The sequence below is a fragment of the Genypterus blacodes genome, unplaced genomic scaffold (assembly GCF_046128005.1).
Source record: "Genypterus blacodes isolate CSIRO-AG114 ecotype Tasmania unplaced genomic scaffold, CSIRO-AGI_Gbla_v1 ptg000376l_1, whole genome shotgun sequence".
NCBI lineage: Eukaryota > Metazoa > Chordata > Actinopteri > Ophidiiformes > Ophidiidae > Genypterus > Genypterus blacodes.
This window is the reverse complement of record NW_027467158.1, coordinates 33,589-50,753: the sequence shown is the minus strand read 5'-3', so window position 1 is coordinate 50,753 and position 17,165 is coordinate 33,589. Positions and strand designations below refer to the sequence as shown.

Below are 17,165 nucleotides of genomic sequence, written 5' to 3'. Positions count from 1 at the left end.
GAAATGAAAACTCACTCAATTAAACCTGTTTTGTTCATCAGATCCACCTGGTCCTCCATCCAACCCCAGAATTATGGACACCACAAAAACCACAGCCACCTTTGCCTGGGGCCGACCCCACTATGATGGTGGTCTTGAAGTAGATGGATATTTTGTTGAGTACAAAAAGGAAGGACATGATGACTGGGAGACTGTGATGCAGATCCCTCTGAAAGCTACTGAATACGTCCTTGGTAACCTTCAGAAGGGAGGCAAATACCATTTCAGAGTAAAAGCTTTGAATTCTGAGGGGGTTGGTGAACCTGCTGAGGTTGAGAAAGTGACTGAACTGGTGGACCAGGAGACCCTACCAGACTTTGAGTTGGATGCTGAACTCAGAAAAACCCTGGTGGTCAGATGTCGTGCCTCAATACGCCTGTTTATCCCCATCAGGGGTCGTCCTGTTCCTGAAGTAACCTGGAGCAAAGATGACACCAACCTGAAAACAAGGGCGCACATTGATACCACTGAGTCCTACACTCTGCTGGTTATTCCAGACTGCACCAGATATGATGCTGGTAAATACCATCTGTGTTTGGAGAATGTTGCTGGAAAGAAGACTGGCTTTGTCAACGTGAAAGTTCTGGACACGCCTGGACCACCAGTCAACCTCAAACCCAGAGAGATCACAAAGAACGGCATCACCCTGCAGTGGGAGATCCCCATTATTGATGGTGGTTCTAAGATTCACAATTACATTGTTGAAAAGAGGGAGGCCACCAAGAAGGCATACACGGTGATCAGTACCACATGGCAGAAATGCAGCTTCAAGTTCCCCGATCTGGAGGAGGGAGCTTACTACTACTTCCGTGTCTCTGCTGAGAATGACCTTGGTGTTGGTGAACCCGCTGAAACCCCTGAGCCAATCAGGGTGTCCCAGGCCCCCACTGCCCCTGAAAACCTTTACGTGACAGATGTGACAGCTGACAGTGCCAGCCTTGCATGGCCAAAGCCCCTGCATGATGGTGGTAGCCTGATCACTGGATATGTCATTGAGGCCCAGAGGAAGGATACTGACCAGTGGGTCCATGTGGCTGCCATTAAGGCTCTGGACTACACTGTGACAGATCTGACCGAGGGTGCAGAATATATCTTCCGTATCATGGCAGTCAATGCATCGGGCAGGAGTGACCCTCGTGAGAGCAGGCCTGCTGTTATTAAAGAGCAGACCAGCATGCCATCCTTTGACTTGCGTGGAGTCCACCAGAAGACAGTCATCGCCAAGGCAGGGGACCGAGTAAAGGTGGAGATCCCAGTGCTAGGCAAACCTAGACCTGCGGTTTCCTGGAAGAAGGGAGACACACCGCTGAAAGAAACGCAGAGAATGAATGTCGAAACCACGGCAACATCGACAATCCTGAATATAAATGAGATCAAAAGGACTGATGGAGGCCAGTATTCCATGACTGGAAAGAACACCCTGGGTACAGTAACTGAGACAATCACGGTCCTGGTCCATGACATTCCAGGACCACCAACTGGTCCCATCAAGCTGGAGGAGATTTCATGTGACCATGTCCTCATGTCCTGGGAGGCACCAGAGAACGACGGAGGTGTTCCCATCAACAACTACATCGTTGAGATGCGTGAGACCACCGGTACTTCTTGGGTGGAGCTAGCAGCCACAGTTATCCGTACGACGTTCAAAGCAGCCCGTCTAAACACTGGAACTGAATATCAATTCCGTGTGAGGGCACAGAACCGATATGGCATCGGACCCAGCACCCTGTCTGAGGCAGTGGTGGCTGCCTATCCGTTTGATGTGCCAGGGCAGCCGGGTACTCCTGTCGTTACATCTTTCAACAAGGATGCTATGTCTCTGAGTTGGAATGAGCCGTCATCTGATGGAGGCAGTCCCATCCTTGGTTACCATGTGGAGAGGAAAGAGAAAAACAGTATTTTGTGGCAGAGGATCAGCAAATCTCTGGTTGTTGGAAATATCTTTAAGTCTACAGGCCTGGTTGATGGAATTGTATATGAACACCGTGTAATTGCTGAAAACATGGCTGGTCTTAGCAAAGCTAGCAAACCCTCTGAGCCGTTGTATGCTCTGGACCCAGTGGACCCACCAGGCAGACCTGTGGCACTGAATATCACCAGACATGAGGTGACTGTTTCATGGGCCAAACCAGAATGTGACGGTGGATTCTCCATCACTGGCTACATTATAGAGAGGAGAGAGCTACCCAATGGACGTTGGCTCAAAGCCAACTTCAACAACATCTTGGAGACCATCTACACTGTCAGTGGTCTGATTGAAGATGCCACTTACGAATTCCGTGTCTTTGCCAGAAATTCAGCTGGTGCCGTCAGTGCCGCATCTCCGTTGTCAGAGGAGATCACATGCAGAGATGACATTGAGGAGCCAAAACTTGATGTTGATGCCTCTTATAGTAGCAACATCATTGTCATGGCGGGAGAGGTGTTCAAATTGGAAGCCAATGTTACTGGCAGACCAATCCCATCTCTGATGTGGACCAAGGAAGGAAAGGAGCTGGTGGACACAGGAAAGCTAGAGATGAAGTCATCAGACTTCCATACAGTTCTTATAAACAAGGACTCCCTGAGGAGGGATGGTGGTGCTTTTACCTTGACAGCCAGCAATCCCGGTGGCTTTGCCAAGTTCACTTTCAATGTCAAAGTACTGGACAGACCTGGACCACCAGACTCTCTCACTGTTACTGACATTGCTGCTGAGAAGTGCGTACTGAACTGGCTGCATCCAACACATGATGGCGGTGCCAAGATCGAGTACTTCATCATTCAGAGGCGGGAGACCAGCAGGTTGGCATGGACTAATGTGGCCACTGACCTTCAGGCTAACAGGTTCAAGGTCACCAAGCTTCTGAAGGGCAATGAATACGTCTTCAGAGTCATGGCTGTCAACAAGTACGGTGTGGGGGAGCCTGTAGAGTCTGAACCTGTTGTCTGTGCTAACCCCTATGTCACCAGTGACTCACCCCAGCAGCCTGAGGTCACCACTATCACCAAGGACTCCATGGTTGTCTGTTGGGAACGCCCTGAACATGATGGAGGCAGCAGTATCAACACCTATATCATTGAGAGAAGAGATAAGACTGGCTTGCGCTGGGTGAAGTGCAACAAGAGGACTGTGACAGACCTCCGGTTCAAGGTCTCTGGACTCACCTGTGGACACGAGTATGAGTTCAGAGTTTTTGCTGAGAACAATGCTGGTCTCAGCCAGCCAAGTCCTTCCAGTCCATTCTACAAAGCCATAGATACAATTTTCCAGCCTGGACCTCCAGGGAACCCCAGAGTACTGGACACAACCAAGTCCTCCATCACCCTTGCCTGGAACAAGCCTGTCTATGATGGTGGTTCAGAAATCAATGGCTACATCGTGGAGACCTGTCTACCTGAAGAGGATGAGTGGACAATTCACACCCCCAAGAGGGGATGGACAGCCACCTCCTTCACCATCACCAACCTGAAGGAAAACCAAGAGTACAAAATCAACATTTGTGCCACCAATAGTGAAGGTGTGGGAGAGCCTGCTTCTGTGCCTGGAACACCTAAGGCTGAAGATCGGCTGCTTCCACCTGAAATTGAACTTGGAGCTGAGCTGCGTAAGGTGGTCTGCATCAGAGCCTGTGGCACACTCAGACTGTTTGTCCCCATCAAGGGTAGACCGGCACCTGAAATAAAATGGTCAAGAGAGCATGGAGAATCACTGGACAAAGCCAGCATTGAAACCAGCTCATCATTCACCACGCTGCAAGTGGATAATGTGGACAGGTTTGATGGGGGCAAGTACATGGTGACTGTGGAGAATGCCTCAGGAAGCAAAACCGCCTATGTTAATGTCAGAGTGCTTGACACTCCTGGAGCACCTCAGAATCTGTTCATTAAGGAGGTCACTAAAGATTCAGTCTCCCTGATCTGGGATGCACCTGTCATTGACGGTGGCTCCAGAGTTCGCAGCTACATTGTGGAGAAGCGTGAATCAACCAGAAAGGCCTACTCAACTGTTTGTGGCAGCTGCCATAAGACAAGTTGGAAACTTGGAGATCTGGAGGAAGGAAAGTTGTACTTCTTCAGAATCCTGGCTGAGAATGAATTTGGCATTGGTCTCCCAGTTGAGACTGTTGAACCAGTCAAGGTGTCAGAGAAGCCTCTTCCACCAGGCAAAGTGTCCCTCTGTGAAGTCACAGGAACCAGTGTCACACTGTCTTGGGAAAAGCCTGACCACGATGGTGGCAGCAGAATCACAGGCTATATTATTGAGATGCAGTGTAAAGGCAGTGAGAAATGGACCCAGGTCATGGTTGTTAAGACAAACGAGGCTGTTGTAACTGGCCTGACACAGGGAGAGGAGTACATGTTCCGCATCTCAGCCACTAATGAGAAGGGAGTCAGTGACCCCCGGGCCCTCAGCATGCCTGTGGTAGCCAAAGACCTGGTCATTGCACCAACCTTCAAGCTGCACTTCTCCACCTTTAGTGTGCTAGCTGGAGACGATCTCAAGATAGATGTACCATATGCCGCCTGTCCCAAAGCAACTGTGATGTGGCTCAAAGATGGTGTTGTTCTCAAGGAGACAACTAGAGTCAATGCTGAAGCTTCAGACAAAAACCTACTACTGGTCATCAAGGAGGCTTGCAGAGATGATGTGGGCCTGTACACCATTAAACTGAACAACACTGCTGGAGAGGCCTCTACTGACATAAGTGTTATTGTTATGGATAAACCTGGTCCTCCAACAGGCCCCATTAAGATGGATGAGGTTACTGCTGATAGTATGGTCCTGTCCTGGAACCCACCCGAGTATGATGGTGGTTGCGCTATCAACAACTATGTTGTGGAGAAAAGAGACACATCAACCACTAATTGGCAGATTGTGTCTGCTACTGTAGCCAGAACCACGATTAAAGCAGCCCGTCTGAAGACTGGATTAGAGTACCAGTTTAGGATTGCTGCTGAGAACAGATATGGCAAGTCATCAGCCCTACTTTCTGATAACATTGTTGCTCAGTATCCATTTGAAGTCCCTAGCCATCCTCGTTCTGTTGTGGTCCAGTCCACTACCAAGGAGACCATGGTGGTTGTATGGGATGTACCCAGCAATGATGGTGGGAGCAAGATCCTGGGCTACCACCTGGAGCTCAAAGAGAGAAACAGTATTCTGTGGGTGAAACAGAACAAACAAGTTATTCCAGAAACCAGATTTAAGGCTGTTAGCCTTGAGGAAGGTATTGAATATGAGTTTAGAGTCTACGCTGAGAACATTGTTGGCCTCAGTAAGGCAAGCAAAGTGAGTGAGATGCAAGTGGCCAGAGATCCTTGTGACAGACCAGGGAAACCAGAGGCTGTTATTGTGACCAGAAATCACGTGACCCTAAGATGGACAAAACCTGAGTATGACGGTGGCATCAAGATCACAGGATATGTGGTTGAGAAGAAAGAGGGAACTGATGGTCGCTGGATGAAGGCCAGCTTTGCAAACATCATTGAAACTGAGTTTGTTGTCACAGCACTTACCGAGGATCAGATCTATGAGTTCCGCGTCATTGCCAAGAATGCTGCAGGTGTCTTCAGTAAGCCATCAGACACCACTGGAGCCATCACTGCCAAGGATGAGGTAGATCCACCCAAGATTGACTTGGATGCCAAATACTCTCAGGCTGTGGTGGTTAATGCTGGAGAGACATTCAGACTGGAGGCGGGTGTCTCTGGTAAACCTGTGCCAACAGTGCATTGGCTCAAGGAGGGTCAACAGATTGCTGAAGCATCTCGCCTTGAGGTCAAGAACACAGACTTCACAGCCTGTATAATTGTCAGGGAAGCCATTCGTGTTGATGGAGGCCAGTACACTTTGCTGGTGAAGAATGTTGGAGGAGAGAAATCCATGAATATTCATGTCAAAGTTCTGGACAGACCAGGTCCACCTGAGGCTCCAATCTCCATCTATGGTGTCACCAGTGAGAAATGCTCCATTTCCTGGAAACCACCCCAGCAGGATGGAGGCAGTGATGTTTCTCATTACATTGTTGAGAGGAGGGAAACCAGCAGACTAGTTTGGACTGTAGTTGAACCCAAAGTTCAGACCCTCAACCTGAAGATCACCAAGCTTCTCCCTGGTAATGAGTACATCTTCAGAGTGATTCCAGTCAATAAATATGGAGTTGGTGAGCCTCTGGAATCTGAGCCAATGATTGCCAGAAACCAATTTGTCACTCCTGATCCACCAACTGAGGTAGAGATCTCCACCATTACTAAAGATTCCATGGTTGTGACCTGGGAGAGACCCGCCAATGACGGAGGCAATCCTATCCAAGGATACATTGTTGAGAAACGTGACAAGGATGGTGTAAGATGGACCAGGTGCAACAAGCGTACTGTGAGTGAGTTGCGCTTCAGAGTGACAGGACTCTTAGAAAACCACAGCTATGAGTTCAGAATTGCTGCTGAAAATGCTGCAGGTGTTGGCAAACATAGCCCGGCTACATTGTTATTCAAAGCACTGGATCCTATCTTTAAACCAGGCCCACCCAACAACCCCAAGGTGGTGGACACATCCAGATCCACTGTTTCCCTTAAATGGGGCAAACCTATCTATGATGGTGGCTGTGAGATTCAGGCATACATTGTTGAAGCCTGCAATGGGACTGATGAGTGGTTCATGTGCACTCCTCCCACTGGAATCACAGACACTAAGTTCACTGTGACAAAGCTGCTGGAAAAGCACGAGTACCAGTTCAGAGTCTGTGCCATTAACAAAGTCGGCATTGGTGAGCATGCTGATGTTCCCGGAAAGATCCTGCTGGAGGAGAAGCTTGAGGCTCCGGACCTCGATCTGGATGCTGATATGAGAAAGATGATTAACATCAGAGCTGCAGGCACTCTCAGGTTGTTTGTTCCTGTGAGAGGACGCCCAGCTCCTGAGGTCAAATGGGGCAAAGCTGATGGTGAGATTACAGAGACTGCCCTAATTGACAACACAGGCAGTTATGCCTCACTTGTCATAGAGAATGTAGACAGATTTGACAGTGGCAAGTACACTCTGACTGCAGAGAATGCTAGTGGAGTGAAGTCAGTCTTCATCAGTGTCAGAGTCTTGGACTCACCCAGCCCACCAGCAAACTTGATTGTGAAAGAGATCACCAAGAGTTACGTCACACTCACATGGGAGCCTCCTCTTCTGGATGGTGGTTCAAAGATCAAGCACTACATTGTTGAGAAGCGCGAAAGCACCAGAAAGGTTTACTCCCCTGTCACCACCTGCAACAGGATGTCATGGAAAATTGAACCTCTTCCAGAGGGAGGAATCTTTTTCTTCAGAGTTCTGGCTGAGAATGACTATGGCATGGGTCTTCCTGCAAAAACTATTGAGCCAGTTAAGATATCCGAGAAGCCTCAGCCACCTGGCAAAGTCAGTGTAGTTGATGTTACTCGTAAAAGCGTTACCCTCGCGTGGGAGAAACCTGTGCACGATGGTGGCAGTAGGATCAGCCATTATGATGTGGAAATTGCAGCTAAGGATAGTGAAGCATGGTGTGTGTGTGCTAGCGTGAAGGCCTTAGAAACTGTGGTGGCCAACCTACTGAAAGGAGAGGAGTACAATTTCAGAGTGTTTGCTGTCAATGACAAGGGCAAGAGTGATCCAAGACAACTGGCTCATTCTGTTGTAGCAAAGGACCTTGTGATTGAGCCTGCAGTGAGACCTAAAATGAGCACCTACAGTGTCCAGGTGGGCTATGACCTAAAGGTAGAAGTCCCAATTGCTGGTCACCCTAAGCCAACCATTTCATGGACCAAGGATGGAGCTGCCCTCAAGCAGACCACCAGAGTAAATGTCACCGACAGTGCACATCATACCACTCTAACTATAAAGGATGCCACCAAAGATGATGGAGGCATGTACAGCATCAATATCACAAATACCCTGGGATCCAAGGATGCCAATGTGGAGGTGATTACCCTCGACAAGCCAGGCCCACCGACCGGCCCTGTCAAGTTAGAGGACATCAGTGCTGAGAGTATCACTCTCACCTGGGAACCACCTACATATACAGGTGGCTGCCAGATCTCCAACTATGTAGTGGAGAAGAGAGACACAACAACTACTAACTGGGTTGTGGTGTCTGCCACTGTTGCCAGAACAACGCTAAAGGTGTCCAATCTCAAAACAGGTGCTGAATACCAGTTCAGAATATATGCTGAGAATAGATACGGAAAGAGTTATGCTATTGATTCAGAACCTGTTCTGGCCCAATATCCATTCCAGGAGCCTGGTCCTCCAGGAACACCATTTGTGTCTTCATACACAAAAGACTATATGGTGGTAGAGTGGCACAAACCCCCATCTGATGGCGGTAGTGCCATCTTGGGCTACCATCTGGAGAGAAAAGAGAAGAATAGTATCCTCTGGACTAAGGTCAACAAGAGCCTCATCCAAGACTGCAGGTTCAAGTCTACTCCTCTGGAGGAAGGTATTGAGTATGAGTACAGAGTCTATGCTGAGAATATCGTTGGCATTGGAAAATGCAGCAAGGTCTCTGAGGTCTCTGTGGCACGTGACCCATGCGATCCCCCAGGCTGCCCTGAGGCTGTCATTGTGACCAGACATTCAGTGAAGTTGCGGTGGACCCCCCCAGTCTATGATGGTGGAAGTCTTGTCACGGGCTATGTTGTAGAGAAACGTGACCTCCCTGAAGGAAAGTGGATGAAGGCCAGCTTTGCAAATGTAATTGAAAAGGAATTCACAGTTACTGGCCTGACTGAAGACTCTAAATACGACTTCAGGGTCATTGCGAGGAATGCCGCTGGTGCTGTCAGCAAGCCCTCTGAGAGCACAGGATCCATCACAGCTAAGGATGAAGTTGACCCTCCTAAGTATGAAACTGATCCAATGTACAACCAGACAATTGTTGTCAGCGCTGGAGACACCTTCTGTTTGGAGGCCAGTGTGGAAGGAAAGCCCATCCCCACAGCTCAGTGGTTCAAGGGAGCTGTGGAAGTTGAGAACTCAGCCCGAGCAGAGATCAAAAACACAGACTTCAAGGCCCTACTTGTTGTCAAAGATGCTATTAGAGTGGATGGTGGTCAATACACACTGGTTCTGACGAATGTGGCAGGAACTAAGACTGTGCCATTCACTGTGAAGGTCCTGGACAGACCAGGCCCCTCTGAGGGACCTTTGACTGTCAGCAATGTGACCGAGGAGAAATGCTCACTGTCCTGGCTGCCACCCAAGCATGATGGTGGGGCCAATGTCTCTTACTATATCATTCAAAAGAGAGAAACCAGCCGCTTGGCATGGACTGTGGTCTCTGGTGATTGCGGAGCAACTATGTTCAAGGTCACCAAGCTTTTGAAAGGCAACGAGTACATCTTCAGAGTTATGGCCGTCAACAAATACGGTATGGGCGAGCCTCTGGAGTCAGCACCAGTGATCATGAAGAATCCATTTGTTACTCCTGGCATACCTCAGGAACTCGAGATCCTCAACATAACCAGGGACTCTATGACTGTGTGCTGGAACCGCCCAGAGAGTACAGGTGGCAGTGAGATTGTTGGCTATATTGTGGAGAAGAGAGACAGAGCTGGAATAAGGTGGACAAAGTGCAACAAACGCAGAGTGACAGATTTGCGTTTCAGAGTCACAGGACTGACTGAAGACCATGAATATGAATTCAGGGTGTCAGCTGAGAATATCGCTGGAGTGGGTCAACCAAGCCCAGCAACCCCCTATCTCAAGGCCTGTGACCCCACCTTTGAGCCAGGCTGTCCCACCAATGCCCACGTGGTTGACATTTCAAAGGATTCAATTGGTGTGGCCTGGCATAGGCCTATCTATGATGGTGGCTGTGAGATCCAAGGCTATGCTGTAGAAATTACAAAGGCTGATGAGGAGGAATGGTCTATTTGTACTCCACCATCAGGAGTGAGTGCTTCCAAGTTTACCATCACCAAGTTGACTGAGCACCAGGAATACAAGGTGCGCATTTGTGCCATCAACAAGCTAGGTGTTGGTGAGCCTGCTGAGATCCAAGGAGTGGTGAAGCCTGAGGATAAGCTGGACGCTCCAGAGGCCATTCTTAATTCAGAGCTTAGGAAGGGAATAGTCGTCCGTGCAGGTGGATCAATGAGAATCTGCATTCCATTCAAGGGCCGCCCTGCTCCTGAGATTAGCTGGGCCAAAGAGGATGGAGACCTGCCCAGTAAAGCCCAAATAGAGACTGGTGACAGCTACACGCAGCTCTCCATTGACATCTGTGACAAATACGATGCTGGAAAATACATCCTGAAATTGGAAAACAGTGCTGGTGTCAAATCAGCATTTGTTTCTGTCAAGGTTCTGGACACACCAGGTGCTCCTCTGAATCTAACTGTAAAAGACATCAAGAGGGAAAGTGTCACTCTAACCTGGGAGCCTCCTCATATTGACGGTGGTGCAAGAATCAAGAACTACCTTGTTGAAAAGCGTGAGTCCACCAGGAAGGTTTACTCAAACGTGGACAACAAGTGTACCAAAACAAGTTTCCGCATCACTGGCCTCACTGAAGGAAGCATCTATTATTTCAGAGTTTTAGCTGAGAATGAGTTTGGTGTGGGCCAGCCAGCTGAGACAGATGATGCAATTAAGACTTCTGAGCCTCCTCTACCCGTTGGTAAAGTCACTTTGACCGAAGTGACCAAAACCAGTGCCTCACTCTCCTGGGAGAAGCCTGACCATGATGGAGGCAGCAGGATTGTAGGCTACTACATCGAGATGCAGCTTCCTAGCTCAGAGGAATGGGTGGTGGCTGCCACAACCAAAACATGTGAGGGCACCGTCGAAGGCCTCAGTGTAGGACACGAGTACCACTTTAGAGTGTCAGCGTTCAATGAGAAGGGCAGGAGTGACCCCAGACTTCTGGCTTCATCTGTCACAGCCAAGGATGTAACTATTGGGCCCAGTTTCAAGCTGACACACGATACTTTCAGTTTGCAGAATGGAGAGGATCTCAAGATTGAGATTCCAGTGATGGGACGTCCTGTTCCGAAAGTTGAATGGAAGAAGGATGGACAAGCTCTCAAGGAGACAACGAGACTTAATGTGTCCAGCACAGCATCATCTACTAAGCTGTGTATCAAAGATGCCAATAAGGAGGACTCTGGTAAATACACCTTGACAGCCACAAGTAGTGTTGGAACAGCCACGAAGGAGATATCTGTCATCATTCTTGATAAACCTGGCCCACCTACTGGCCCTGTGAAGATCGAGGAGGTGAGCTCTAATTATGTCTCCCTGTCCTGGGAGCCTCCAGAGTACACTGGAGGTTGCCAGATCAACAACTACATTGTGGAGAAGAGAGACACCACCACTACAGCCTGGCAGATTGTGTCTGCTACTATTGCCAGGACGACCATCAAAGTCACCAACTTGAAGACAGGGGTTGAATATCAGTTCCGTGTGTCCGCTGAGAACAGATATGGAAAGAGTTCCGCTATCATCTCTCCTTCTGTTATTGCCCAGTATCCATTCAGTGAGCCTGCTGCTCCAGCAGCACCAATTGTGTCTGCAGCAACTAAGGATAACATGGTTGTTGAGTGGAAACCACCTACCAACAATGGAGGCAGCCCCATCCTGGGCTATCACCTGGACAGGAAGGAGAAGAACAGTATCTTGTGGACTAAACTGAACAAACTTCTGATTGCTGATACACGTTTCAAGACAACAGACCTGGAAGAAGGCATTGAGTATGAATTCAGAGTGTATGCTGAGAACATTGCTGGACTCAGCCCAACAAGCAAGGTCTCTTCGAGCACAGTAGCCAGGGATCCATGTGATCCACCAGGCACCCCAGAGGCTATTGAAATTACCAGGAACCATGTGACACTCAAATGGACAAGGCCTCAGTATGATGGGGGCAGTCCCATTACTGGCTATGTGGTGGAGAGGAAGAAGCATCCAGACACCCGTTGGATGAAGGCCAGCTTCACCAACATCCTTGAAACCCAGTTCACATATGGTGGTATGACTGAGGACTGCATCTATGAATTTAGAGTCATTGCCAAGAATGCAGCTGACATATTCAGTGCACCCTCTCAGGGCACAGGAGAAATTACTGCCAAAGATGAGATTGAGGCTCCAGAGGCCACCATGGATCCTAAATTCAAGGATCTGACTGTTGTTCATGCTGGTGAGACATTTGTCATTGATGCTGACTATTGTGGCAAACCTATGCCTGAAGTTATTTGGCTGAAGGATGGAAAGGAGATTGACCAAACCACACCAAGAATGGAGGTCAAGACAACACTTACTCGCACCGTCCTGACTGTCAAGGACTGCATCAGAGTAGATGGTGGCCACTTTGTCCTAAAGCTTGTCAATGTGGGTGGAGTCAAGATGGTGCCAGTAAATATTAAAATCTTGGATAGACCTGGTCCTCCAGATGGTCCATTAGAAGTCAAAGGAGTTACAGCTGAGAAATGTTACCTACATTGGAATCACCCCACCCACGATGGAGGAGCCAGCATCTCTCACTACATCATTGAGAAAAGAGAGACCAGCCGCTTGTCATGGACCATGGTTGAGCCCAAGATCCAGGCCATCAGCTACAAAATCACTAAAATGCTTCCTGGCAATGAATACATCTTCAGAGTCACTGCAGTGAATAAATATGGTGTTGGTGAGCCTTTGGAATCTGAGCCTGTGATTGCTCGGAATCCCTTTACCACTGCCAGTGCCCCCTCCACCCCAGAGGTCAGTGCTATCACCAGGGACTCTATGGTGCTCACCTGGGAGAGGCCAGAGGATAATGGAGGAGCAGAAATTGAAGGATATATCCTTGAAAAACGGGACAAGGATGGCATCAGATGGACCAAGTGCAACAAGAAGAGGCTGAGTGACATCAGGTTCAGATGTGCCGGTCTCACTGAGGGCCACTCCTATGAATTCAGGGTCTCAGCTGAAAATGCTGCTGGTGTGGGTAAGCCCAGTGCACCAAGTGATTACATCAAAGCCTGTGATGCCACGTATCCACCAGGACCTCCAAATAACCCCAAAGTGACAGATCATTCCAGCACCACAGTCTCCCTGTCCTGGTCCCGTCCTATCTATGACGGTGGCGCTCCAATCAATGGATATATTGTGGAAATGAAGGAGGGAGGTGATGATGAGTGGGTTATGAGCACACCGCACACTGGTGTCCAGGCCACACATTACACAGTGAAGAAACTCAAAGAGAATGCAGAGTACAACTTCCGCATCTGTGCAGTTAACTCTGAGGGAGTGGGGGAGCATGTGGACTTGCCCGTTTCTGTGATTGCTGCTGAGAAGCTGGAGGCCCCTGAGATTGAACTAGACGCTGACCTGAGGAAGATGGTGAATGTCCGTGCCACTGCCACCTTGCGTCTGTTTGTCCCGATCAGAGGAAAGCCTGAGCCCGAGGTCAAGTGGTCTAAGGCGGAGGGCACTCTGAACGAGCGTGCTCTGATTGACGTCACAAGTTCCTACACAATGCTGGTGATCGAGAATGTTGACAGATTCGACACTGGAAAATATGTGCTGAGCCTTGAGAACCTGAGCGGCTCAAAATCTGCATACGTCAATGTCAGAGTTCTTGACTCCCCCAGTGCTCCAACTAACCTGGAAGTGAAGGATGTGAAGATGGATTCTGTCTCACTCTCCTGGGAGCCACCTCTCATTGATGGTGGAGCCAAGATCTCACACTACATTGTGGAGAAGAGGGAGCAGAAGAGAATGGCATTCACCAGTGTTAGCACAAATTGCGTGAGAAACTCGTTCATCATCTCTGACCTGCAGGTGGGAGGAAGGTTCTATTTCCGTGTGCTGGCTGTAAATGAGCTGGGAGTTGGTCTGCCAGCCTCCACTGATGCCGTCAAGGTCTCGGAGGCTCCCTTGCCTCCCGGTAAAATAACTCTCCTTGATGTGACTCGTCACACTGTCAGCCTTTCATGGGAGAAGCCTGATCATGATGGAGGCAGCAAGATCACAAACTACATTGTGGAGATGCAACCAAAGGGCGATGACAAATGGTCAGTGTGTAGTGAAGTCAAAGCTCTGGAAACGACTGTTGAAGGACTCACAACTGGAGAGGAGTACTCCTTCAGGGTGACTGCTGTGAATGATAAGGGAAAGAGTGATGCCAAACCTCTGGCTGCACCTGTGCTGGTGAAGGACATAACGCTTGAGCCTACCTTCAATCTGGTGTTTAACACATACAGTGTAAAATCTGGAGATGACTTGAAGATTGATGTTCCCTTCAAAGGCAGACCGCAGCCTGAGGTGTCCTGGAAGAAGGATGGTCAGGTGCTAAAGCAGACCACCAGGGTAAATGTTGTCAATTCAAAGAGCTCATCCAAGATTAACATCAAGGATGCAACCAAGGAGGATGTTGGAATGTATGAGATTACCCTGACTAACTCAATTGGTACCAAAAAAGCTGAGATTTCTGTTATAATTCTGGACAAACCTGGACCACCAAGTAACATCAAGATGGATGAGGTGAGCGCAGACTTTATCTCTCTGTCTTGGGATTCACCAACCTATGATGGTGGTTGCCAGATCAACAACTATGTGGTCGAGAAGAGAGACACTACCACAACCACATGGCAGATTGTGTCTGCTACTGTTGCGAGGACATCCATTAAGGTGTCTCGTCTCACCCAGGGAACTGAATACCAGTTCCGCATTGCGGCAGAGAACCGTTACGGTAAGAGTTCTGCCATTGACTCTGCACCGGTTGTCGCTCAGTATCCATTTGAGCCACCTGGCCCTCCAACAAACATCCATGTCACCCGTGCCACCAAATCTGGCATGTCGGTTGTATGGGGCAGACCGGCCAGCGATGGTGGAAGCCCTGTTACTGGATATCACATTGAATGCAAAGAACAAAGCAGCATCCTGTGGACTAAGGTCAACAGAGGTCTGCTAGCTGAGAACCAGTTCAAGATGACAGGCATTGAAGAAGGCCTGTTGTATCAGTTCAGAGTCTACGCTGAGAACATTGCTGGCATTGGCCCATGCACTAAGGCCAGTGAGCCTGTAGCAGCTAGGGACCCATGTGAATCACCTCGTAACCTTCGTGTCACTAACATCACCAGAACTTCGGTGTCCCTCTTCTGGGAGAAACCAGAGTATGATGGTGGAGTCAAGATCATTGGCTACATTGTTGAACGTAAAGAGCTGCCCAGTGATCGCTGGCTGAAGTGCAACTTCACCAACTTGCAGGAAACATACTTTGATGTCACAGGACTCACAGAGGACATGCAGTATGACTTCCATATTGTTGCAAAGAATTCTGCTGAGCAGCTCAGCGCTCCTTCCAACAACACTGGACCTGTCACTGTCAAAGATGATGTGGACCCACCCACTATTATCATGGAAGATAAGTTGAGACAGCTTGTTGTCATCAAGGCAGGAGAGGTCATCAGAATTGATGCTGAAATCACCGGCCGTCCACTTCCTGTTGTCTCATGGTCTAAAGATGGAAAAGAGATTGATGCCATGGCCAGGTGCGAAATAACCTCTACCAACTTCGCAACTACTCTGATTGTCAGAGATGTCATCCGCAGGGACTCTGGCCAGTATGTCCTGACCCTGCAAAATGTGGCTGGAACCAGATCTGTGGCTGTCAACTGTAAGGTTCTGGACAGGCCCGGACCTTCTTCTGGACCATTGGCCGTGTCTGGCCTCACAGCAGAGAAATGCACCCTGACCTGGGGACCACCTCAGGAGAATGGTGGTGCTGAGGTTATCCATTACATTGTGGAGAAACGTGAGACCAGTCGCCTTGCTTGGACTTTGGTCTATGGCGACATGAAGGCCACCACATGTAAAGTGACCAAGCTGCTTAAAGGAAATGAATACATCTTCAGAGTCAGAGGAGTCAACAAATACGGGGAAGGTGAGGCCTTGGAGAGCGAGCCTGCAAAGGCCATGGATCCATTCACAATCCCTGCTGCTCCAACTAATGTCGAGGTCACCTCAGTCACTAGTGAGGCCATGACCATCTGCTGGGAGAGGCCAGTATCTGATGGTGGTAGCAGCATCTCTGGATATGTCATTGAAAAGAGAGAGAAGACTGGCCTTCGCTGGTGCCGCGTCAACAAGAAACCTGTTTATGACCTCCGAGTCAAGGCATCCAACCTGCGTGAGGGCTGCGAGTATGAGTACAGAGTCTTTGCGGAGAATGCTGCTGGCCTCAGTGCTTCCAGCGTTCCCTGCCCTCTCGCCAAGGCAGAGGACCCACTATTCCTGCCGTCTCCTCCTGCTAAGCCTAAGATCATTGATTCCACAAAGACCACAGTCACCCTGTCCTGGAATAAGCCATTGTTTGATGGTGGAGCCCCTGTGACTGCTTACAGAGTGGAATACAGGAAGTCAGCAGATGATGAATGGTTTGTTGGAGTCCAGAATACCAAGAACACAGAGTTCACAGTAGTAGGGTTGACTCCTGGTGATGAATATGTGTTTGTGGTCAAGTCCATCAACAAGATTGGAGTCAGTGAACCCAGTTCTGAATCAGACATTCAGGTGGCCAAAGAAAGGGAGGAGGAGCCAGTCTTTGACATCAGCAATGACATGAGGAAGACTCTCATCGTGAAGGATGGCAGCTCCTTCACCATGACTGTACCCTTCAGAGGCAAACCCATCCCTAGTGTGACATGGGCCAAGCCCGATGTTGACCTGAGAGTCCGTGCTGTCATTGATACCACTGACACTTTCACCTCCATCACATTAGAGAAAGCCGACCGCAATGACTCTGGCAAATACACCGTCACCCTGGCCAATGTGGTTGGAACCACCTCCTTGACCCTCAATGTCAGAGTCCTGGACTCCCCTGGACCACCTGCCAGTGTAGAGGTCAAGGATGTGACCAGGTCCTCTGCTACCGTGACCTGGGACACTCCAGAGAATGAGGGAGGAGGACCAGTGAAGAACTATCTGGTTGATATCCGTGAGGCAAGCAAGAAAGGTTGGACCAGGTTGACCGACACATGCCATAGACTGACATATAAGGTGTTAGATCTGCAGGAAGGCGGAGTTTATTACTTCAGAGTGACAGGCGAGAATGAGTACGGTGCTGGTGTTGCCGCAGAGACCAAGGAGGGAACCAAGATCTCAGGTAATGCAAATATTTATATTATTATATCAG

The 17,165-nt window shown here is 49.1% G+C and overlaps 1 protein-coding gene across 1 annotated transcript in view; it reads left to right on the top strand.

Moving 5' to 3' along the window:
- Positions 1-17,165, top strand: part of ttn.2 (titin, tandem duplicate 2) — a 187,914-nt gene that overhangs the window by 142,341 nt on the left and 28,408 nt on the right. The window contains 1 exon segment of the mRNA XM_076138549.1: positions 42-17,135. Coding sequence (XP_075994664.1) covers positions 42-17,135 — 17,094 coding nt within the window.